This window comes from Somniosus microcephalus, chromosome 29, assembly GCF_052327205.1.
Source record: "Somniosus microcephalus isolate GS21.2 chromosome 29, FLI_Smic_1.0, whole genome shotgun sequence".
Classification (NCBI taxonomy): Eukaryota; Metazoa; Chordata; class Chondrichthyes; order Squaliformes; family Somniosidae; genus Somniosus; species Somniosus microcephalus.
In genome coordinates this window covers 11,412,246-11,438,652 of record NC_141015.1, presented here as the reverse complement: position 1 = coordinate 11,438,652, position 26,407 = coordinate 11,412,246, and the positions used below count along the sequence as shown (strand labels likewise).

Genomic DNA, 26,407 nt, shown 5'->3' with positions numbered 1-26,407 from the left:
GAGGGAGAAGAGGAGAGAGAAAAGGAGAGAGAGAGAAAAAGAGAAAAGGAGAGAGAAAAGGAGAGAGAGAAAAGGAGAGAGAAAAGGAGAGAGAAAAGGAGAGAGAGAAGGAGAGAGAGAAAAGGAGAGAGAGAGAAAGAGAGAGAGAGAGAGAGAAGAGAGAGAGAGAGAAAAGGAGAGAGAGAGAGAGAGAGAAAAGGAGAGAGAAAAGGAGAGAGAGAGAGAAAAGGAGAGAGAGAGAGAGAGAAAAGGAGAGAGAGAGAAAAGGAGAGAGAAAAGGAGAGAGAAAAAGAGAGAGAAAAAGAGAGAGAGAAAAGGAGAGAGAAAAGGAGAGAGAAAAGGAGAGAGAGAAAGAGAAAAGGAGAGAGAGAGAGAAAAGGAGAGAAAAGGAGAGAGAGAAAAGGAGCGAGAGAAAAGGAGAGAAAAGGAGAGAGAAAAGGAGAGAGAGAAAAAAGGAGAGAGAGAGAAAGAGAGAGAGAGAAAAGGAGAGAGAGAGAGAGAGAAGAGAGAGAGAGAGAGAGAAAAGGAGAGAGAGAGAGAGAGAGAGAGAGAAAAGGAGAGAGAGAGAGAAAAGGAGAGAGAGAGAGAGAGAAAAGGAGAGAGAGAGAGAGAGAAAAGGAGAGAGAGCGAAAAGGAGAGAGAGCGAGAGAGAAAAAGAGAGAAAAGGAGAGAAAGAAAGAAGAAAGAAAGAAAAATTCACTAAATTGGCGATTCCAATCAGGGAGGCCACAGGATAGCGGACGAGAGAAAAGTGATATAGGGAACAGACTTCTGGAGTTGTGGTTGAGATGCATTGTTGGGACAGTGTAGAGAGACTTACTCTGGGGCAATGTGCCCGGTCATTTTTTTTTGGTGCGCGGCCCATTCAAATTACTGCATATGCGTGGTTTTTGACATTAGAACGCCCGGAGTGGGTTACACAGGACCAGCAGATCACTGTGCGGATGCGCAGCTAAACAGGAACGTCGCTCTGGGGTAACGTTTCTGCTTTGGGCACAGTTGGCGATTCCGGCGCAGAGTGCGCCCAAAATTGGGGCCCGTTTTGGGAAGTGTATTTTCCCCCACCCCACCCCAACCCTCTCAGGTTTCCGCTCAAACCTATTTGCATATCACCGAACGCAAAATCTGCCATGAACCAGCGCAATCAGGCAGCGTTTTAAAAAAGTTTTTTTATTTTTTATAATTTGCTTTAAAAATATTCCTTGAAATAATTAAGAGCGGTAACTTGGTGCAGGCTGATTAATACAGCTGAAAATGGGTTTATCACAAAGAATAAGCATTTTAAATCACAGTGTCAATCCACCAGCTGGGATTAACCTGATTTTAAATGACTGAAAATGACTTGTGGGAGTTCCTTTAAAAAAAATTCAAAACCATTCAAAACTTTAGTGTTCTTGCACCCAAAAGTTCCAGCTTAATTTTTTAGAGCCTCCGCAAAGGCCCGCAAACGAGCACAATTAGAGAAACTCCCAAAAGGTGATTCATTCATCCTGGGGGTGCGGCCAGTTTTGTGGGCAGGGCCTGCTTCTAGCATGATGTTTTTAAAACTAGCGCAAAATATCGCAGAACCCAGAGTTGCGCTGAATGAAATCTGCGGTTAAAATTCTGCGATCTTTTGCACCGGATCTGCCAATATTGGGGGAACTGCGCCAGAAAGAAAAGTGGAATTGAATGGAAACTCCAAGCCAGTATCTAACCCGTGCTATACCTGCCCTGGGAGTATCGGAGGTTGCATTTCCCAGCACTGATGTCACTTGTGAAAATAGAAAAAAAAACTCTGCTGCCCGTATCCTAACTCGCACCAAGTCCCGTTCACCCATCACCCCTGTGCTCGCTACCAGTCCACCAATGCCTCGATTTTAAAATTCCTCCATGGCCTCGTCCATCTTGAGCTCTGTAATTTCCTCCAGCCCGCCAATTCTGGCCTCTTGAGCATCTCCGATTATCATCGCTCTACCTTTGGCGGCCGTGCCTTCAGCTGCCAAGGCCCTGAACTCTGGAATTCCCTCCCTAAACCTCTCCGCCTCTCTCTCCTCCTTTAAGACGCTCCTTAAAACCGGCCTTTTTGACCAAGGTTTGGCGTCAATTTTTTTTCTGATTACTTTCCTGTGAAGTGCCTTGGGACATTTTACTACATTAAAGTTGCTGATAAAGGACAATAAAAAGATAAATTTCAGCAATCTGCATACTACGTAATGTTCTTGTCTGACAGTGTTAATTTTCAACTGGGCCTTCTAATAGCACCAGATGAAAGTAAACACTGTGCAGTATCACACAGTCAGGATTTATTGCATCAGGTTGGGACGCTGAAGCAATGGGATAGATCTTCCACTATGAACACAAGTACACACAGCAGATAGCAATTCAAAGTATGGAACCAAGATTCTATCAAACTTCCGATAATCCATTTGTAGACCAGACCAAACTTCAGATCCCTTCAACTTTCAACAGTACTGTGCTCTCCGAAGTCGGACGTGCCCGGCCCGCCCAATCTCCCCCTCCTGCCTGAAAATGCTGAACTGTTTCAGAAGGAGGTTCAACACCTCCCACTGTAGCTCCAGTTAATGTTCCAACCGCCCCAGTTATACGGAGCAGCAGCCTCTACAACAACTGAATTAGCCCTTTCCCCATGCTCGCTCGTCTGATCTTTATATCTCTGGAATATTTGCCTTCGCAAATGGTGACAGTTGTCCACGACCGAGTGTTGCAGACTGGCACACTCCAAGGTCAAGGAGCACGTGCCGAGGGACGCACTAAAGGTTGGTGCCGCCGCTGCAAAGGCACGATGGGGAAGGGCCACAGTTTAAGGCCCTCCCACCGGTGTACACCAAGGGGCTGGAACCAGTATAAAAAAAACCCTCGGGCCGTATGTACCAAATTGTCCGAATGTAAATGTACATAACATTTGAAATGTAACTGGAATGAAACAAACGAAACTGCCATGTAATGTATTCAACCTGGACTATACGATGTAAAATATGATCTGTGGATTGTACTGTAATGTATTTGAATAAATTTTTATGAATAAAGTATATTTTTGAAACAAAAAAAATTGGTGACATTTTTCCAATAGCGATCATAACATGATCAAGTTCAGTGTAGTGTTTGAAAGGGGGAAACAGCTACAGTACTAAGATTCTAGATTTAGGTAAGGCCGACTTCAACGGGATGAGGCAGAGACTGTCCACAGTAAACTGGGCAAATCTGTTACTGGGTAAAATGACAGAAGATCAGTGGGAGATGTTTAAAAAAGAATTTAATGCGATGTAGAACCAGTTTATACCCCTGAGGGGCAAGAGTTCTACTTGCCCAAAAAAAAATCCATGGACAACTAAAGAGGTGAGGGACAGCATAAAACTAAAGGAAGGGGCATACAAAAATAGCACAGATTGGGAATGGGAAAAATACAAAGAACAGCAAAGGGTCACAAAACCGATAGCAAGAACTACAAAAAGGGAGTATGAAAAGAAACTTGCAAGGGATATCAAAATCAATACGAAGAATTTTTACAGTTACATTAGGAAAAAAAGAGGGTGGTCAGGAGCAATGTTGGCCCCTTAAATACTGAAAGTGGTGATATTGTCAATGACAATGGGGAAATGGTGGACATGTTGAATAATTACTTTGTGTCAGTATTTACAGTAGAGGAAGAGGATAGCATGCCAGAACTCCCAAAGAAACTAATATTGAAATCAGGGACTCAATAAAATTAACATAAGTAAAATAATAGTAATGAAAAAAATAATGGCACTAAAGAGTGACAAATCCCCAGGACCAGACAGTTTCCAGCCCAGGGTTTTAAAGGGGAGCAGATTGCAGATGCCCTAACTATAATCTTCCAAAGTTCCCTAGATTCAGAAACCACCCCTTTAGATTGGAAGATTGTGCATGTCACTCCGCTATTTAAGAAGGGAAACCACGGAATTATAGACCAGTTAGCCTAACATCTGCTGTGGGGAAATTGCTAGAGTCTATACTTAAAGATAGGGTGACTGAACACCTCGAAAATTTTCAGTTGATCAGAGAGAGAGGATTTGTGAAAGGTAGGTCATGACTGACAAGCCTGATTGAGTTTTTTTGAAGAGGTGACTAAAGTAGTAGACAGAGGAATGTCTATGGATGTTATTTATATGGACTTCCAGAAGCCATTTGATTAAGTTCCACATAAGAGACTGTTAACTAAGATAGAAGCCCATGGAATGGAGGGCAAATTATTGACCTGGTTAGGAAATTGGCTGAACGGCAGGAGACAGGCAGTGGGGATAATGGGTAGGTACTCAAATTGGCAGGGTGTGACTAGTGGTGTCCTGCAGGGATCTGTTTTGGGGCCTCAACTATTCACAACATTTATTAACGACTTAGAGGATGGCATAGAAAGTCATATATCCAAATTTGCCAATTACACAAAGATAAGCAGCATTGTAGGCAGGGTAGATGAAAGCATAAAAGTGCAAAGGGACATTGATAGATTAAGTGAATGGGCAAAACTGGATTTCAATGTAAGCAAATGTGAGGTCATCCACTTTGGACCTAAAAAGGATAGAACAGGGTACTTTCTAAATGGTGAAAAGATAAAAACACTGCATGTCCAAACATTTGACAGTTGAAACGTCATACATTGACGTTCTCTATAACCGGCTTCCCCTTAATTGGCCTAAGCCCGCTGGGTGGGCTTAACAAGGTCAATCAAGGGAAAATAGCGTGGGTTGACCACAAGTCGATGGAGACGGGACTAAAACCCGACAAGTGGGAGTCCCGCCTCCAAAAGCTCCCCATTGACAAAATTCAGCCCGTGAACTCTGTTTCTCCCTCCACAGATGCTGCCTGACCTGCTGGGTATTTCCAGCATTTTCTGTTTTTACAGGTTTCTCACCGTGGCCTAACCAAGGACTTGTCCAGGTTTAGCATTAACTCTTTGCTTTTTACTTGATGCCCCTATTTATAAAACCCAGGGTTTCAACAGTCTTATCAACTTGCCCTCCCAACTTAGAGAGATTGGTGTATCTGACCCACTCAGTCTCTCTGCTCCTTTTTAAAGTTTTATCGCTCAGTGTATCTCTCTTCTCCCTAGTCGGCCTCTCAAATTGCATCACCTAGCTTTTCTCCACTAATTTTCAACTGACCTATCCATTCAATTAACTAACCGATCGATCTTTTTCCAAATTGACTTACAGTCTTCTTTGTAGTGAACAACAGTCCCAATTTACACACAGCAAGCTCCCACAAACAGCAATGTGAAAATAACCTAATAATCTGTTTTAAGGTATTGGTTGAGGGATAAATATCAGCCAGGAAACCGGGGAGAACGCCCCTGCTCTTCTTCGAAATAGCGTTGTGGGATCTTTTATACATACCTGAAAGGGCAGACTCGGTTTAACATCTCATCCGACAGTGCGGCACTCCCTCAGCACTGCACTGGAGTGTCAGCCTGGATTATGGGCTCAAGTCCATGCCATTTTCTGTTTATGGGATGTTGCTGCATGTACATTGGTTGCCATGGCAATACTGTGGCTACAAGAGCAAGTCAGAGGCTAGGTATTCTGCGGCGAGTATCTCACCTCCTGACTCCCCAAAGCCTTTCCACCATCTACAAGGCACAAGTCAGGGGCATGATGGAATACTCTCCACTTGCCTGGATGAGTGCAGCTGCAACAACACTCAAGAAGCTCGACACCATCCAGGACAAAGCAGCCCGTTTGATTGGCACCCCCCCATCACCTTAAACATTCACTCCCTCCACCACCGGCGTACCATGGCTGCAGTGTGTACCATCTACAAGATGCACTGCAGCAACTCACCAAGGCTTCTTCGGCAGCACCTCCCAAACCCGCGACCTCTTCCACCTAGAAGGACAAGGGCAGCAGGCGCATGGGAACATCACCACCTCCAAGTTCCCCTCCAAGTCACACACCATCCGGACTTAGAAGTATATCGCTGATCCTTCATTGTCGCTGGGTCAAAATCCTGGAACTCCCTCCCTAACAGCACTGTGGGAGTACCTTCACCACACGGACTGCAGCGGTTCAAGAAGGCGGCTCACCACCACCTTCTCCAGGGCAATTAGGGATGGGCAATAAATGCTGGCCTTGCCAGTGACGCCCACATCCCATAAATGAATTTTAAAAAATGTTCGGCTACATAACAGTGACTACACTTCTAAAGTAATTCATTGACTGTGAAGCACTGTGGACTGCGTTATAAAGGCAAGTTCTTTCATTCAGGAAATGGAGGGGGTAGAAAAATGGCAAAAAATAAAAGGCTAAAAGATTACCTCACCCTATGACTTCACCTCATTCCAGAAAAAGGCTGGCCCACATTGCGTACCTCCCATGTACAAGCGTTCATTGACTTTCTGCTCTTTGACCTTTTACCTGCGGTTAAACTGTTCGACTGCTTCAATTAACAGGAGATCCAGAATTGCCGGTTATAAACAAGCAGCTAATGAGCATGGAGGGCGATGTAACCTGGCAATTAGCCACTCGCAATCCCTACCCAGAAGGGAAATGGCACAAAAAGAGTTTGCATCTTCCCAGCTTACGGCAAGATAATTTAATGCAGCCACAACAGGGCTGGGCCCAATGTTTAACTGTTGGAACATGACTGGATTTGACTGCACTTGAACCATCGTCGTATCATCCCAGAGTTTAAAGCTCACACCTTCTGACCAAAACAGTGAATAATTCCAACTGATTCTTTCACCAACGGCTGTGGCTCAGTGGGTAGCACACTCGCATAGGAGTCAGAACGGTTGTGGGTTCAAGCCTCACCCCAGAGACTCAAGCACAAAATCCAGGCCGATGCTCCAGTGCAGTGCTGAGGGAGCACTGCACTGTCGGAGCTGCCATTTTGCAGGTTGAGACGTCTGCCCTCTCGGGTGGGCGTTTCGAATTACAAGGCATTATTCAAAGAAGAGCAGGGGAGTTCGCTCCGGCATCCTGGCCAACACTTATCCCTCAATCAACACCTAAAACAGATTATCTGGTCATTTATTTCATTGCTGTTTGTGGGAGCTTGCTGTGTGCAAATTGGCTGCCGCGTTTCCTACATTAAAAAAAAAAATTCTAGTCACTGTTGTAAAGTACTTCATTGGCTGTAAAGCACTTTGGGACATCCTGAGGTCACGAAAGGTGCTGTGGAAATGCAAATCCTTCTTTCTTACAGACTTTCAATCCTAAACTTGCTATGTACTAATCACTATTTCCCGATTTCCCTCACCCTCCTTTCACATTTGGCGGTGTCATGTGCCTTTAACTTGGTATTGTATTGAAAAACATTCATTCTGTCTCAATCACGTATTTTAGACCTCGAATGAATACAAGAAATTTCAACAGGAAAAAGAGTCTCTCAGCGAGACAATGGTAAAAGTGACCCCAATCAAAACATAAAGTCAACACAAAATGTGTGTATCTGGCCATCCCCTTGGTGTGCAGACACACAGCTCATAGTACTGGGAGATAAAACCATAAAAAGGCAAACAAAATCCTTGGTTTGTGCCTATAAAGAGAAAATACTAAAACTAAGGAGGCAATATTGATCTTGTACAAGATCTTGGGTTGCAGTTGAGTATTGCGTACAGTTTTGAGAATCCCATTATAAGGATAGAAAAGCAATGGAGAAGGTGCAGTGTAGATTTACTGGGATGTTGCCAGGAATGAGGGGTTACAGTTATGAAGAGGAACTTGAGAAGTTACAGCCTTTTCACAAAAGCTGAGAAGGTTAAAGGGTGACCTAATAGGAGGCCTTCAAGATTATGAAGAGCCACTAGAGGGTAAATAACGAGAGAGTGTTTCCACTGGGCAATGGGATGGCTACAAATTTAATCTCATAGAATTAAAGGGGAGATTTAAAACGCCACAGCGCGGAGTCCAAATGTGGAATTCTCTGTCACAAACTGTTGTCGAAGCAGAATCCATAAATTCTTTCAGCAGGGAATTGGATAGTTGCTTGAAAGAGAGGATTTTAGGGAGTGAGGAGAGTGGGATTAGGCTAGGCTACACAAGCGGAGAAAAATATTGGCACAAACTCGATGGGCTGAATGACCCAGTTCTGTGATGGAACATTGTACGATTCCATGACGTCGGTCACCTAGGGTACCTGCTTTCAACCAGTACGCATCCTGCTGAAAAAGTGCGCGTGTATGGAATTCAGACAGGGTTGGAGGGGGGTCAGCTGAACTGCCGCAGTCAGAAAACGTACCAACTGTCACGTGAAGAGCAGCCATGGAGGTACAGGAGAGCTGACTGTGTCCACTGCACCTCTACAACAATCATTGCCTTCAGGACACACGGCAAACAAATGAGTGCTTCAAAGGCTCGACATTCCAGCCCTAAACCACATCCTGTATTACAATTGTCGTAAGTATTTCTCTTGCTGGAGGCCATTATAAAACCTTAATGAAGATCCACAAGTAAGAAACAATTAGATGAAAGCAGTAACTTCAGATTTACTTCAACAACAAAAAAAACCAGCACTGTGTACAAGACTTCTTTCTGATCCAACATGCATGAAGCATAACAAGGGAGGAAGCACTGCTAGACCTAGTGATGGGAGACCATCTAGGGAGTAGCGATCTTAAGGTTTAAGATAATGATTGAGAGAGGTATAGATAGTACAAAGACCAGAGTAACAGATTGGAAAAAAAAACCAGAGTAACAGATTGGAAAAAAAAAGTCAACTATGAGGGAATGAGGATGGAGTTAAGGAAGGTAAACTGGAGACAAAGAGGCAGAACAATAATATTTAAAAGGAGAGATTGATAGCGTTCAAGGGAAATATATTCCACTAAAATTAAGAACAAACTAGCGATGTATGGGATGCCATGGTTAAATAGAGAGGGAAGGATGAAATTGAATCTAAAGAAAAACGTATATGTGAGGTACATAAACAATAAAGAGGATGACAAAAGGGAATATGGTGAGGTTAGGAAAGAGTTAAAAAAAGACAATTAGGAAGGCAAAGAGGAAATATGCAATGAAAATATCAAAGAATATAAAAATAGTAAAATACTCTACAGGCACATAAATAACAAGAATTAAGAGAGGGACAGGGCCACTGAGGGAAGAGCAAGATAAATTCACAGGAGAAGATATTGAAATGGCAGAGATACTGAATAGATATATTGCCTGAGTTTTCACTGAAGAGGCTAACACGGGGGAAACTGACGACCGTAGAATTAAAGATGGACATTACAATAATTAAGATATAAAAGAAAGGAGATACTAAACAAACTAGCCAAACTTGAGGACAGAACTCCACGTCCAGCTGGATTGGACTGAGCGATATTCAAGGAAACTAGCAAGGAAATAGCAGTGGCACTAGTATCCAGACAGAAACATTCAGTAGTAAAAGGAATAGGACCAGAGGACTGGCAAACACCAAATGTAATTCCTATCTTCAAAAAGTGAGATAGAATATAATCCCAGGAACTATAGACCAGTTAGCTAATGTCAGCGGTTGGAAAGACATCAGAATCTTTGCTAAAACAAAACATCTAGACACACAAATAGTCAACATGGTTCTCGAAAAGGCAGATCATTTAACCAACCTTACTGAGCTCTTTGAGGAAGTAACAGAAAGAGTAGACAATGAAATGGATGTGGGATACATGGACTTTCAGAAGGTGTTGCACAAGAGGCAAAGTTCAGGTGTGTGCAGTCAGGGAGCAGGTAGCGGAATGGATTGAAAGATAGCCATAAACAGAAAGTAGGAGTTGAGACATATTTCAGACTGGCAGAAAGTGGTGTCCTGCAGGGATCCGCGATGGGACCACTGGTGTTCGCCATATAAATAAATAAATAAATAAATAAATAAATAAATAGTCAGCTGTGGTTCAGTGGACTCTTGCCCGAGTCAGAATATTGCGAGTTCAAGTCCCACTCCAGAGACTTGAGCACAAAATTCCAGGCTGACACTCCCAGTGCAGTGTTGAGGGAGTGCTGCACTGTCGGAGGTGCCGTCTTTCAGATGAGCTGCTAAACGGAGGCCCCTGTCTGCTCTCTCAGGTGGATGTAAAAGATCCCACGGCACTATTTTGAAGAAAGGCAGAGGAGTTCTCCCCGGTGTCCTGGCCAATATTTATTCCGCAACCAACACTAAAATAGATTATCTGGTCATTATCACATTGATGTTGGTGGGATCTTGCTATGCGCAAATTGGCTGCCGCCTTTTCCTATATTATAACAGTGACTGCACTTCAAAAGGACTTCATTGGCTGCAAAGCACTTTGGGATATCCTGAGGCCATAAAAGGCGCTATAGAAATGCAAGTCTTTAAATGATTTGGATTCAGGAAATGTCAAGATTTTCAGATGATACAAAATTTGGGGAACAGCTAATAACGGGACAATGGGAATCAGAGGGAAAACTCTCCACTGGCTGGAGTCATACCTAGCACAAAGGAAGATGGTTGTGGTTGTTGAAGGTCAATCATCTCAGCCCCAGGACATCACTGTAGGAGTTCCTCAGGGCAGTGTCCTAGGCCCAACCATCTTCAGCTGCTTCATCGATTACCTTCCCTCCATCACAAGGTCAGAAGTGGGGATGTTCGCTGATGATTGTGGTGTTCAGTTCCATTCGCAACTCCTCAGATAATGAAGCAGTCCATGCCCGCATGCAACAAGGCCTGGACAACATTCAGGCTTGGGCTGTTAAGTGGCAAGTAACATTTGCACAACACAAATGCCAGGCAATGCCTATCTCCAACTAGAGAGAGTCTAATCACTACCCCTTGACCCTGGGGGTCACCATTGACCAGAAACTTAACTGGCCGAGCCACATAAAAACTGTGGCTACAAGAGCAGGTCAAAGGCTGGGTATTCTGCGGCGAGTGACTCAACTGCTGACTCCCCAAAGCCTTTCCACCATCTACAAGGCACAATTCAGGAGTGTGATGGAATACTCTCCACTTGCCTGGATGAGTGCAGCTCCAACAACACTCAAGAAGCTCGACACCATCCAGAACAAAGCAGCCCGCTTGATTGGCACCCCATCCACCACCTTAAACATTCATTCCCTCCACCACCGGCGCACCGTGGCTGCAGTGTGTACTATCTACAAGATGCACTGCAGCAACTCGCCATGGCTTCTTCGGCAGCACCTCCCAAAACCGCGACCTCCACCACCTAGAAGGACAAGGGCAGCAGGTGCATGGGAACACCGCCACCTCCAAGTTCCCCTCCAAGTCACACACCATCCTGACTTGGAAATAGATTGCCATTCCTTCATCGTCGCTGGGTCAAAATCCTGGAACTCCCTCCTTACCAGCACGGTGGGAGCACCTTCACCACACGGACTGCAGCGGTTCAAGAAGGTGGCTCACCACCACCTTCTCAAGGGCAATTAGGGATGGGCAATAAATGCTGGCCTTGCCAGCGACGCCCACATCCTATGAACTAATAAAAAAAATGCTAATAACGTGGATACTGCACTAAAATACTGGAAGACATGAACAGGCTTGTGAATTGGGCAGATAAATGACAAATTAAATTCAATGTAGCGAATTGTGGGGTGGTTTAGGAGGAATAAAGAGGCCACTTATTCCTTGGAATGTAAGAAACTAAATGAGTAGAGGAGCAGAGAGATGTGGGAATAGATACATAAATCACTAAAAATTGCAACACAAGTTGATAAGTTCATAGAGTGCAAACAAAGTATTGGGGTTCAGTTCCAGAGGAACAGAATACAAAAGTAGGAAATAATGTTACATTTATACAGCACTTTGGTTAGACCACACTCAGGTTGTGAGTATTGTGCACAGTTCTGGTCTCCATACCACAAAGAAGGATATTGAAACACAGAAAAAAGTGCAGAAAAGAGTCACAAGAATGTTACCAGAATTGAGAGGATGCAACTATTAGGAAAGATAGAGCAGGCTGGGGCTCTTTTCTCTGGAAAAGAAAAGACTAAGCGGAGAGCTGATAGAGGTCTTTCAAATTATGAAGGCGTTCGATAGTGTCTTGTTTTGCACACTTTGTACAAAATTAATAACTTGCAGGACAACGGAGTATTAGTTTAAACTCTTTTAATGAAGCATTAGGTTTGTTCTGACTCACAGCAGTACAGCACCGTGTGGACAAGATGGAGTCAGGACCCTGGGTCCTCCAAAACAATAGCAGTCCCTACAGATGCCTGCAGGCCAATGATAATTCAATATGCAAACGTTACAGATAGGGTGGATGTGGAGACACTGTTTCCGCTTGTGGAAGAGTCCCGAACAAGGGAGCATGAATATAAGATAGTCACTAACAGATCAAATGAAGAATTTAGGAGGAAGTTCTTTACACAGAGTGGTGAGAATGTGGAACTCACTGCCGCACGGAGTGGGTGAAGCAGAGAGCACTGATACACTGAAGGGAAGGCTTGATGCAGACATGAGGGAGAAGGAATAGAGGGTAACGGGCAGGGTAGAAAGAGGCAATTAGAGTGGGAGGAGGCTTGTGTGGAGTATAAACACTGGCATAGACCAATTGGGCCGCTTGGTTTCTGTGCTGTGGATTCTATGTCATTTCAATTTATTTTAAAATGAACATCGTACGATGTGGAGGTTTGTTCACACTTTTTCCTGAATTTAGTGCTAGTCAATACAACACTTTTAGTTCCCGTCACCAAGCACCCCAGGTCAGGTATTGTGCATCTCATTACGAGGTAATGCTCCCCTATTCTTCCTCACTAACAGAGCCAATTTTCTAAGTCAGTGATTTTGCCGGTCACTTTAATTCTCCGCTCCACTCCCACTCTGACCTCTGACTCTTACACTGTTCCAACGAAGCTCAACGTAAGCTCGAGGAACAGCACCTCGTCTTCGATTAGTCACTTTACAGCCTTCTGGACTCAACATCGAGTTCAATAATTTCAGACAATAACCTCGGCCCCTATTGTTTCACATGGCAGCGGTTGATGATTCTGCCATTCCCATTTACACCTCATCTAGACTCATCTTTTGTTTCTTTACTTGTCCCATTACCATCTCCTTTTGCTTTGTACAATCACACCTTTTGTCTCTCAATCTCTCCTGCCTTCCACCCTATCACAGACCTTCCCTTTTGTTCTTTCCTCCCCTCCCCCCTGCACTTGCTTAAAATCTGCTACATCTCTAACTTTTTCCAGTTCTGAGGAAGGGTCACCGACCTGAAACGTTAACTCTGTTTCTCTCTCCACAGATGCTGCCTGACCTGCTGAGTATTTCCAGCATTTTCTGGTTTTATTTCAGATTTCCAGCATCTGCGGTATTTTGCTTTTGTATTCCAACAGGGGGTCTTGCCTGCTGGGCGTGTACACAGGAAACCTGACCACCATTTACCAGGAGTAATGATTGGGCAGTTTTGGCTGTACGCATCCAAATTACAAATACATGATGCCAGTGGGTGAGGCTCCCCGCCATCAGCACAGTCTCAAACTCTTCTTCCCCCTCCCACCATGCCCCCCACCCGTCCCACCTCAACCTCTTCAGCAGCACCTCCCAAACCCGCGACCTCTTCCACCTAGACGGACAAGGGCAGCAGGCGCATGGGAACACCACCACCTCCAACTTCCCCTCCAAGTCACACACCATCCTGACTTGGAAATATATCAGTCGTTCCTTCATCGTCGCTGGGTCAAAATCCTGGAACTCCCTCCCCAACAGCACTGTGGGAGCACCTTCACCACACGGACTGCAGTGGTTCAAGAAGGCGACTCACCACCACCTTCTCAAGGGCAATTAGGGATGGGAAATAAATGCCGGCCTTGCCAGCGATGCCCACATCCCATAAACAACATTTTAAAATCCAGCATCCCATTCTGCAGTGTGATCTTTGTTTTGTCAGCCTTACCTCAGTGGGTAGCACTCTCGCCTCAGAGTCAAGTTGGTTTGGCTTCAAGTCCCACTCAAGCACATAATCCAGGCTGACACTCCAGTGCGGTACTGAGGGAGCGCTACACTGTTCAAGCTGTCATCTTTCGGATGAGACGTTAAACCAAGGTGGACCTCAGGAGGATGTAAAAAATCCCAGGACACTATTTTGAAGAAGAGCAGGGGAGTTCTCCGCGGTGTCCTGGCCAATATTTATCCCTCAACCAACACCGAAAACAGATTATCTGGTCATTTATCAAATTGCGGTTTGTGGGAGCTTGCTGTGCGCAAATTGGCTGCCGCTTTTCCGACATTACAACAGTGACTACACTTCAAAAGTATTTCATTGGCTGTAAAGCGCTTTGGGTTGTGAAAGGCGCTATACAAATGAGAGTTGTTCCTTTCTTTCTCCTACATTTCCCACACCAGCTATTTAGTGTGATGACCAATTTTGTGCCAATTAGTGCAAACTAAGTGGAGGACAGGGCCAGGCACAGCTCACAACCAAACTACAAGCTGACACCTTCTTTCTGTTTTAAAAATAAATTAATTTGAGATGTGGGCATCGCTGGCAAGGCCGGATTTTATTGTGCATCCCTGAGAAGGTGGGGGTTGAGTCAATGTTGATGTGATGGAGGGGCCTGCTCGGCCATTCCAGAGGGAAGTTGATGTGGGACTGGAGTCACATATAGACCCAGACCGGGTAAAGATGGCAGGTTTCCTTCCCTAAAAAGGACATCAGTGAACTAGTTGGGTTTTTACAAGAATCCAATAGCTTAATGGCCACTTTTACTGAAACCAGGTTTTTTTTTTTTAGTTTAAGAATTTTTAAGAAGTTTGGGGAGGGAATTCCAGAGCTTAGGGCCTAGGCAGCTGAAGGCACAGCCACCAATGGTGCAGTGATGAAAATGAGGGATGTGCAAGAGACTAGAATTAGAGGAGCGCGGAGATCTCAGAGGGTCGTAGGGCTGGAAGAGGTTACAGAGGGAGGGAGGGGCAAGGCCATGGAGGATTTGGACACAAGGATGAGAATTGTAAATTCAATTCTTTGCCGGACCGGGAGCCAAGGTAGATCAGTGAGCACAGGGGTTGTGGTGTGAGTTAGGGTACGGGCAGCAGAGTTTTGGATAAGCTCAAGTTTACAAAAGGGTGGAAGGTGACTGGAGGTAACAAAGGCATGGATGAGGGACAGAGAGAGAGAGAGAGAGAGAGAGAGAGAGAGAGAGAGAGAGAGAGAGATGGTGGGGAATTGGAGAAAATGTCTGCTCATCCAATTCTGGATGTCAGACCTGAAGAAATATTAGGACAGGTGATCAAAAGCAGAGAGAGCTTTAAGGAAGGAAGTTCAGAGCTTAGGGCCTAGACAAAAGATGCAGTCAAACAGCAGTAAATTTGTGTTGGCAGTTTATAGTACATATGAAGGTGTTGAAGGCACATCCACAGAGAATGTTATTTTATTGCAGGTAGTTTAGGTAATAGACATGCAGTTAAACTAGGCAACCCTCCATCCCAGGCTAGAACCCGGGAGGTTAGTCATCCTGTGCTCATCATTTCAGGCAGCCAGCATCAGCATCAAGCACCTCAAATAAGGTCTAGCACATTTAGTTGTAGCTGCAAGCCCATGGGAACACCAGCGAGACATTCTCCTTGTTGACATCAGCATCTTTCTGGCTTCTCAATAAGACGCCAGTTTTAGGACCAGTTTTGTGCGGTGGTTTCAAATCCAGGAGGAACTGGGATCAGATTGTTCAATCTCATTTCATGGAGGGTTATCGTAGCCCAGGAGCCTTTCGGTTCCACGAGACTGACTGGATCCAACCCCAAGTCCCAGACTGGAAAGAAAAGCATGCCAACACCATGGCACCCAGTCCCCCAAACCGTGCAACTTCACAATGCAATTCCTCACTGTGGTAAACCACTGTTTGTATTCCACTGTGTACATGTCTGTACATGCCTCGGCTGACTCCTCCCACGAGTCCAGGTATAAAGGTGACTGCTCCACAGTCCCTCTGTATTCTGGACTGGTCGACCACTCGAGGCACACCTTCATTCTCTTGTTAATAAAAGCCTGTTAGTTACTCGCTTAACCTCAGTCTTTTGAGTAATTGATAGCGCATCACTCACCGACTCTATGAACATGCAGTTTACAACTATGAAGCATATTACTGGACAATTCACCACCATAATCACAAGCGTGAGGCTCAAGATAAGTCGTTGTTACGGAAGCAGCACCTGGAACACCAGGCCGGGCCACCATTTCAAACATCAGCCTCGCATCACTCCAGGCCACACTCTCCACAAAGCAAAATTTGTCCCAAATATATAAGCCACCTACCTAGCTCTGGCTCAGTGTGTAGCAGTCTCGCCTCTGAGTCAGAGGGTTGTGGGTTCAAGTATCACTCCAGGGACTTGAGCAAAAAATCTAGGCTGACACACCAGTGAGGGAGTGCTGCATGGTCAGAAGTGCCATCTTTCAGATGAAAAGTTAAACCGAGGCCTCGTCTGCTCTCAGGTGGAAGTAAAAGATCCCACGGCACTATTTCGAAGAGCAGGGGAGATATCCCCGGTGTCCTGGGGCCAATATTTATCCTTCAATCAACATCATTAAAACAGATTATCTGGTCATTATCGCATTACTGTTTGTGGGAGCTTGCTGTGCGCAAATTGGCTGCCGCGTTTCCTACATTACAACAGTGACTACACTTCAAAAGTACTTGGTTGTAGAACACTTTGGGATGTTCTGAGGTCGTGAAAAGCGCTATATAAATACACGTCTTTCTTTCTAGGAGCTCTGGATTTCACAGGATCTGCTTTGCTCAGTACAAATCTGTGTTTTCTCTTAGTCTTTGTACATCAGTCACCAGGGATAGGCGAGCAAGCTATCCCCAGGACTCAGCCAGTGCTGTGAGCTAAGGCTCCGCTTCTTCCTTGAACAGAGGCCCAACCAGTCCCCATCCACCACCACCCTCCTCCGCCTGGCTGAACTTGTTCTCACATTGAGCAACTTCTCCTTTGACTCCACTCATTTCCTCCAAATTAAAAGGTGTTGCTATGGGTACCCGCATGGGTCCTAGCTATGCCTGCCTTTTCGTGGGATATGTGGAACACTCTTTGTTCCAGTCCTACTCGGGACCCCTCCCTCTTTTTCCGGTACATTGATGACTATCGGTGCCGTTTCCTGCTCTCGCCCTGAACTAGACAATTTCATTCACTTTGCCTCCAATTTCCACCTTTCCCTCACCTTCACACGGTCCATCGCCAACTCATCCCTTCCTCGACTTCTCCGTCTCCATCTCTGGGGATAGGTCTTCTTATCGTGTCTACACACTAATTGACCAACATTCACTACAAGCCCACTGACTCCCACAGCTACCTGGACTACACTTCCTCCCACCCCGCTTCCTGTAAGGACTCTATTCCATTCTCCCAGTTTCTCCGTCTCATCTGCACCGACGATGCCACCTTCCACACCAGTGCTTCCGACATGTCTTCCTTTTTCCGCAACCGAGGATTCCCCTCTACCGTGGTTGACACGGCCCTCGACCATGTCTGTTCTATCTCCCGCACTTCTGCCCTCACCCCTGCCACTTCCTCCCGGAACCACAATAGGGTTCCCCTTGTCCTCACCTTTCACCCCACCAGCCTCCACATTCAACAGATCATCATCCGCCATTTCCACCACCTCCAACGTGATCCCACCACCAAACGCAACTTCCCTCCCACTCCCCTCCCAGCATTCCATAGGGACCGCTCCCTCCGAGACACCCTAGTCCACTCCTCTATCACCCCCAGCACCCCTTCCCCCGGCACCTTCCCGTGCAAGCGCAGGAGATGCAACACCTGCCCTTATACCTCCCCCCTTCCCACTGTGCAGGGCCCCAAACACCCCTTCCAGGTGAAACAGCGATTTACTTGTACTTCTTGCAATCTAGTATACTGTATTCGCCGAGACAGACCAAACGCAGATTGGGTGACCGCTTTGCCGAACACCTCCATTCAGTCCGTAAGGGTGACCCTGAGCTTCCGGTCGCCTGTCATTTCAATTCACCACCCCATTCCCACTCGGGCCTCACCGTCCGCATCCTCTTGCATTGTTCCACGGAAGCTCAGCGTAAACTCGAGGAACAGCACCTCATCTTCCGATTAGGCACTTTACAGCCTTCCGGACTCATCCAAAGATGTGCGGGTTAGGTTGATTGGTCATGATAAAGATTGACCCTTAGTGTTAGGGGGGATTGGTTACGGGGATAGGGCTTGGGTGGGACCAGGTGCTAGGGTTTGGATGATCAGCCATGATCTCCTTGAATGGCGGAGCAGGCTCGAAGGGCTGAATGGCCCACTCCTGCTCCTATGTTTCTATGTTTCTAATATCAGGTTCAACAATTTCAGTTCATAACCTCGGCCCCTATTATATTTTTATATATTTTATCCACACCTTTGGTTTGTGCCTTTTCCTTTTTCTCTCTCCCACATGGCAGCTGTCTCTCACTCTGCCAGCACATTTCACACTTCATCTAGAGCCATTGTTTGTTTCTTTACCTGTCCTATTACCATCTCGTCTCACCTTGAATATCTCTTAATGTCTCCTCACCTCTCACTGACCTTCCCTTTGTTCTTTCATCCCCTCCCCCATTTCCCAGCCCCCAAACTGGCCTTTTAATCGGTTTCATTTCCTGCCTTTTTTTCCTCAGTTCTGACGAAGGGTTTCGACCTGAAACATTGACTCTGTTTCTCTCTCCACGGATGTTGCCTGGCCTGCTGAGTTTTTCCAGCATTTTCTGTTGTTATTTCGGATTTCCAGCATCCGCAGTATTTTGCTATCGCATTAGGAGGACTCTTCCTTTGATTTTCCTTCCTCCCTCTTGTCGGGAAGCACCTGGCCTCTTACTCAGTGCCCTCCCTAGAGGGCTGAGATCAGCAGCAGGAGAGCTCAGTCTGTTTGCCCAAGTACAACACAGAAGGAGGCCATTCAGCCCATCATGCCTGTGCTGGCTCTTTGAAAGAGCTCGCCAATTGGTCCCACTCCCCCGCTCTTTCCCCACAGCCCTGCAATTTTTTTCCCCCATTCAAGTATTTATCCAATTCCTTTTTGAAAGTGTGCTGGTTCTCCCTTCAACGCACCTTCTCAGCCTTTCGGAAGACTGTCCTCAAGTCTAACCTAGTCAGGTTATTGCCCAGGAACCACTCGGTTCATGGTTAAAATTACACATAAACCTCCCAACGTCAGTCAGACAATAGTATTTTACTGGGAGAAGTAAGTCGTTCTAGTTTCCCCATATGCACAAGGTTAGCCTGTAATCTGCAATAAACTCAAACAGCACCATCAACAGTCTCCAAAATCCTCCCAGTCCTGTGTCATTAAATAATAGTGGTGTTCAGCTCGACTTCAAACTTCAACAGTATCTGGGAGGGTGGGGAAGCCACCAGTACATCAATGTCAATTAACAACTGCAGTGGAATGTTCGCTCCCTGGCCACAATCAGCCACCCCCACAATAATGTTCTTGCTCTGTGAATGAGCCCTTATCATCGCTGGGTTAGAATCCTGGAACTCCGTACCGAACAGCGCCACGAGAGCACCTTTACCCCATGGACTGCAGCGGCTCAAGGCGGCGGCTTCTCAAGGGCAACTGGGGAAGGGCAATAAATGCCAGCCTTGCCAACAACACCCACAGCCCGAGAATGAATAAAAATCTTCAGTCCACCTCTACTCTGTGCACAATTTTGGAATGGCCTGATGCGCCCCCCCTCTGTACTTGATTGGATGGGAGACAGAGGTACATCCTGTACACAGTCAGTGAGCTTCAGTATCACCTGTGAGTCTCAGCTCTCACACCCAGAGCGGGCAGCCAAGCTGCAGTCTCACCGAGCCGAGACCAAGTGTACTTTAGTCTCAAGGGCCTCCTTTGTTGGAGCTTAGAAAGTCTCGGGTCTTCCCATTTGGAAAGAATTAGCCCCGGGGAGAGGCAGCCGAGCCCATTCCCACCACCCCCCCCCCCCGGTCAATTTCCGAAATTGACAAGAATTTAAACCAAAACAATGAAATGACCAGACGGCGGCCTGTGCCTTACCCGGGAGATGGTCAGCGGTTGCTCGAAGTCCTTTCCTCCGACCAGCCTGAAACCCCAGGGCGCCGGGCCAAACAGATTGATCCGAAATTGGGACATTGTGGAGGGGAGCCGGGGGTCTGGGAGTGAGGGGCTGCAATCACTGCCTTGTCCCGGACCACAGCTCGCTCCTGCTGCTGGGGATTTGGGTTAAACTGTGAAGGAGTGGAGTAATTCCCAAGGTTGGTGTGTGTTTTATTGTGTGCGGCCAACTTACGTCAGCCAGTCCCTCGCCCTGTTGCCTTGTATGGTGTTTGCACTCCGGGACCGCCTCCTCTCAGTCCAGCGCTGTACCCACGCCCCTTCACTAAAGATCGATCTTCTTTTTATTTATTATATATATATATATAATAAAGTTTTCAATTCTGCTCCACGAGACTACAAGGGGACAGATCTCCCTCACCCAGTTCCCAACATTTGCATTGAACGCTTATGCAGATTTCCAGGGGCTGATAAGGACAGCAATGCTGCAAAAAATCAACTCAAGATGTTTGAAAGGCCACTTGCCGTGTTAAACAGCAATCTTACGTGTATCCCCTGTCATGCATATATAACAATAATAATCTTCTCGCAATCTAAACTTTGTATTGTGTTTCCGGGGAAACGCGTCCCTTACAAACCACAACAGGAACATTCCCTGTGTGTGTGTACAGACTATCTCACATTCCTGGTCAATCAATAAGACCATCCTTTAACCATTATGTGCTGCTCACGTCATTTTTATTATTTTATATATGCTGCACTATTTTACTTTGTTTTCTCAAGCGCCGATTTCTTTCTTTGGAAACTCAGCCAGCCCCACAGGCCTTCCAATGAAATATCCCATCAGCACACAGCGCAACTTGCCCCAGCCCCGCCCTGTGACTGGGCTCGCTTTGTACCTCACTCAGGCTGCAGGGAAATACATTATTAGTGAGTTTGAGTTTATCGCTGTCCCGTGAACTTCCTCTGACTTTTGTTACCAGATAGTGACGCGTTCTCCTGTTTTTGTAGAGGTTTGTCCGCCTGAGGAATTGCACAGCAACATTATTCTCTTTGGGAGGGGCGACATTTGAAACCGACCCATGACTTCAGCACACACATCAAGTCCAGCGAGGATTTGGTATTTCCCTTCTCCCTGGGGCGTGGGGTGTATTGTTCCACGGCTGTCGGCAGGTTTCTGGTACCCCGGCCCAAGTGGCCATGCTTTGTGAGTGAGCCTGCACAGTGTTGGTGTGCTGATCTTCTTCCGATTAGGCGCTTTACAGCCTTCCGGACTCAATATCGAGTTCAACAATTTCAGATCATAACCTCGGCCCCTATTACATTTTTATAATATTTTTTATCCACACCTTTGTTTTGTGCCCTTCCCCCTTTTTCCTCTCTCCCACATGGCAGCTGTCTCCCATTCTCCCAGCGCATTTCACACCTCATCTAGAGCCGTCTTTTGTCTCCACTAGTCCTATCACCATCTGGTCTCGTTTTGAATACCTCTTAATGTCTCTTCACTTCTTTTGTTCTTTCATCCCCATTTCCCAGCCCCCAAACTGGCCTTTTAATCTGTTTCATTTCCTGTGTTTTCTCAGTCCTGACGAAGGGTTTCGACCTGAAACGTTGACTCTATTTCTCTCTCCACAGACGTTGCCTGGCCTGCTGAGTTTTTCCAGCATTTTCTGTTGTTATTTCGGATTTCCAGCATCCGCAGTATTTTGCTATCGTACTGGTGCTGGTGTGCTATTTGACTGTGGGGGGCATCACCTTCCAGCCTCACCTGATGTCCACATACCTGCAATTTCCAGCAAGGGGGGGCGATCACCGGACAGCAGTCAGGAGCAGGAACCTTGGCTGATTTTTACCCTCCCAAGTACAAAATAGCTGAAGCCAGTTGTGATATCCCATCTGCTGGCCTGGCGGAGATCAGCTCACTCATCTTTATTACCAACAAGTTGGCAAACAGCTTTGATAGAAGAAAGAAAGGTTGCATTTTTAGAGCGCCTTTCACAACCTTAGGACATCCAAAAGCGCTTTACAGCCAATGAAGTATTTTTGAAGTGTAGTCACGGTTGTAATGTAAGAAACCCAGCAGCCAATTTGCACACAGCAAACTCCCACAAACAGCAATGTGATCATGACCAGATAATCTGTTTTTGTTATGCTGATTAAGGGATAAATATTGGCCCCAGGACACTGGGGATAACTCCCCTGCTCTTCTTCGAAATAGTGCCGTGGGATCTTTTACATCCACCTGAGAGGGCAGACAGGGCCTCGATTTAACATCTCACCCAAAAGACAGAACCCCTGACAGTGCAGCACTCCCTCAGCACGGCTTTGGAGTGTCAGTTTTGTGCTCAAATCTCTGGAGTGGGACTTTGAATCCACAACCATTCTGACGCAGAGGCGAGAGAGAGAGTGTTACCCACTGAGCCACAGCTGACACATGGTGATACATAGAAACATAGAAGATAGGAGCAGGAGTAGGCCATTTGGCCCCTCGAGCCAGTTCCGCCATTTAATGAGATCATGGCTGATCATCCAAATTCAGTACCCTGTCCCTGCTTTCTCCCCATATCCCTTGATCCCCTTAGCCTTAAGAAATATATCTAACTCCTTCTTGAATATATTTAATGAATTGGTCTCAACTGCCTTGTGTGGTAGAGAATTCCACAGGTTCACCACTCTCTGGGTGAAGAAATTCCTCCTCATCTCAGTCCTAAATGGCTTACCCCTTATCCTTAGCCTGTGACCCCTGGTTCTGGACTCCCCGACCATCAGAAACATCCTTCCTGCATCTAGTCTGTCTAGTCCTGTTAGAATTTTATAAGTTTCAATGAGATCCCCTCTCATTCTTCTAAACTCCAGCAAGTATAAGCCCAATCGACCCAATTTCTCTTCATACGTCATTCCTGCCATCCCAGGTATCAGTCTGGTGAATCTTCTTTGCACTCCCTCCATGGCAAGGACATCCTTCCTCAGATAAGGTGATTGCAGTACTGTACCATTGGACTCAAGCAAGAGATCTGTGCTTGACATGGAGTCTTGCTTGAACATTACATTCATCTCATGCCATGCGAGCAAAATGAGGTAATTTAGTCTATTTTGCGGTTAGTGGCTGTGCCATTAAATCCAATCAGAGTACAAGCAGTTCGGAAAACCCAGCTGCAGATTAGATTCCTGCACCAAGCTAACTTTGCAAATTATAGTCTGGAGAGAGGAATAATCCAAATGGAAAGGCTGCATGTGTTCACGGCTCAGTTTGTATAAGATGGACAGTCCATTTAAAAATTTGAGTGGTTCGATATTCAAAATCCAGGAAATCCCAGTAACTCCTTTCTGGAATCTAAAAGACCGATTCAATCTGAAAATCTACGGAAAGGAACCAGGCAGCTGAAACGCTAGAAACATTTTATTTTAATTCAGTTTGAATTTTGAGGAAACAATTTAGATTGATTAGTGGTGAGAAATTCTAAGAAAATAACTCTAAAAGTTATTTATAAAGTGTTAGTTTTCTTAGAAAAGTGATCTTTTTATTAGGTTGTCCACTCGGGGAGTTAGGGGGATGGGTGGGTTTTAATTTTTTGCTTGTTTATCTTTTGTAGCATACAATTGTTTGATATTTTAAACTTAAAATGAGATCTGATGTGTTCCTCTGTTGTATTCGAAGACTGCAGTGAGATCTTATGGGGGCCTCGGATGAGTCCAGGCGATGAAAGCAATCTCCAGACAGGGTTTCCTGTATATTTCCCGGGCACATTACCAAACCTGATCTAAATTTCAAGGCAGGGGTAGACATTCTCAAAGGATGAGTGAGTTGGGACTCACCCATAAGAGTGATCTAAAATATGGAAAGAAAAGAGAGAACTTGCATTTATATAGCGCCTTTCACAACCTCACGACGTCCCAAAGCGCTTTACAGACGGTGAAGTACTTTTGAAGCGTAATCACTGTTGTAATGTAGCAGTCAATTTGTGCACAGCAAGATCCCACAAACAGCAATGTGATAATGATCAGATCATCTGTTTTAATGATAAACATAAGCACATAAGGAATAGGAGCAGGAGTCGGCCATTCGGCCCCTCGAGCCTGCTCCGCCATTCAATAAGATCATGGCTGATCTGATCTTGGCCTCAACTCCACTTTCCCGCTCTCTCCCCGTAACCCTCAACTCCCCTGTAGCTCAAATATCTGTCAATCTCCACCTTGAATATATTCACTGACTCCACCTCCACAGCTCTCTGGGGTAGAGAATTCCAAAGATTCACAACCCTCTGAGAAGAAATTCCTCCTCATCTCCGTCTTAGACGGGCGACCCCTTATTCTGAAACTATGCCACCTAGTTCTAGATTCCCCCATGAGGGGAAACATCCTCCCAGCATCCACCCTGTCAAACTCATTCATCCAAGTCATTAATGTAGATTGTAAATAGTTGAGACCCCAGCACTGATCCCTGTGGCACACCACTAGTTACAGTTTGCCAATCTGAAAATGACTCATTTATCCCGACTCTCTGTTTTCTATTAGTTAGCCAATCCTCTATCCATGCAAATATGTTACCTCCAACACCATGAGCTCTTATCTTGTGCAGTAACCTTTTATTTTGCACTTTATCGAATGCCTTTTGGAAATCCAAATACACGACATCTACTGGTTCCTCCTTTTGTAAGGAGTAGCAGAAGTCTGGGGGGTATTCCGGACCCTCATAATATCCGGAAGGTTACAGTCTAGTTAAACTTATGAAAAGTGCTATCCGGAGGATGGTAACATCTTCAGTCGTTACTTTCCTTTAGGGAGAGATGGCCTGAACCTTTAGACCCATTTAAGCGTCTTATAGAATTCAACTATCTCTAACTTTAGTTGAAGGTGAACATCTGGGGAATATGCCTGATCTGGGGTAGCCCAAAAGGGCTAGGACTAGTAATGATCCCTTCAGTTGGTGCCCAATGAGTGTGTTAACAAGGTGATACAGAACCTATACTTATATTTATATCTATATCCATCTTGTAGATTGTTAAGAATAGAAGGAGTGTTTTACTGACACTGGTTCTAAGACCTAGATTTAAGTCTCTAGAGATGACAAGACCCTGATCAGGCCTTGTAGAACTCAAATCTGATCTCCCTCAAAATACCATTGAGGTCTAGAAGCTTCTTATAAAGTTCATTTTAAACCCTAACCGAGGTTAGGTCTTGATGAAATATTAAACCCTAACCGAGGTTAGATCTTGACAAAATGGCAAACCCTGTCGGAATTGGCCAAGTCTTCTTATTAGAAAATTTAAACGATTGCTTTATTAGGGGAAATAATCCTAGCCCTGTGCCTCCACAAAACCAAGTGATAATTTTTGAAATAGAAGGCTTTGATGCCGAAGGAGCCGTTAGAACTCATGGCACGATTAATGTAGATCCCCAGAACCAGGGGATACAGAATATCCTGTGGGATAATCAAGCAAATACTCCAAATCCACTAAATTCCTTAATGATAAAGTGCACACCTGCACAATTCGGAGGCCTAATGAACGGTGCCCAACAAGGTGGTGGCAACCATGGCCAAATAGCAGGACCCGGAGCAGCCTATGCTCCTGGTGTCCATGGATTCCGGTTAAGGTGGCAAGCTCATGGTGAACTAAAAGACAACAATCTTCGAGAAAACTATAGACAGCTTAGAATCCATTATAATAAATGCCGACAGGCACTAGCTCACTCTTATCTAAATGCTGGAGGCGCAATGATTGCTGGTCCAGTAAACCAACCCCAGCAACCACAAATTGTACCCCTAGGTCAAGTAAACCTGAGCGCTATCTACACAATGTGTGGTAGACCAGGAAACACCAGCCAGGAAAAAACCTGCTGGATTCTAACTAACCTTGATAAATTGGAAACCTGTTGCCAAGATTGGAATGCCCAACACCTGAGGCAACTACTGCAAATGATACTAATTCAGACTTAATTCCCCCATTAAACCAGTGCAACAACTGGGTTCAAATATACGCCTATGTTCTCACGGCAACTCAGGGGGGGCATGTAATGGGTTCCATCAAGGAAATACTCACTAATACAGCCACAACTAAAGGGCTGGTAGCTGCCTACAGATTAGGCAAAGTACTTACTCAGGATAATTGGGACATTGTTCATGGTTGCCTGGCCAATTGATACTAAAATATAGCCCTCAAACTTGCCTGTGAGGGTGCTCTAAATGATTATCGAGATAACCAACAAATATGGGATAATGTCAATCGCATTATCCAATTAAATCATGACCTCTTAGGTCAGTAAAACACTCCTTCGATACGTAAACCTATCATGAGATCAGAAACTAGGGATAAAAAAATGGAGAAGGTACCTTTGGTACTCAGAAAGAAGGACTGTATAGACCCAAGTCTCAAGTCCACCCTGCCCAGACACAAACTCATGGCTCGGGACCCCCAAGAGGTTATTCCAAAAGGTTTACACCCCCAACCCACCCACAATATGACACAGATTTTTCCCCAAAAAGATGGGATA

The 26,407-nt window shown here is 45.5% G+C and overlaps 1 protein-coding gene across 3 annotated transcripts in view; it reads right to left on the bottom strand.

Annotated features, from left to right (window-relative positions):
- pdlim1 (PDZ and LIM domain 1 (elfin)) overlaps positions 1–20,163 on the bottom strand; it is a 106,864-nt gene extending 86,701 nt beyond the window's left edge. The window contains exon 1 of one of the 3 annotated variants that reach the window (XM_085970217.1): positions 19,898–20,163. In XM_085970217.1, the coding sequence (XP_085826343.1) occupies positions 19,898–19,993 (96 nt within the window). In that variant the 5' untranslated portion in view covers positions 19,994–20,163. The remainder of the gene's footprint in view (positions 1–19,897) is intronic. The other 2 variants (XM_085970218.1, XM_085970219.1) reach the window with 2 other exon arrangements.
- Between the last annotated feature and the right edge of the window lie 6,244 nt (positions 20,164–26,407).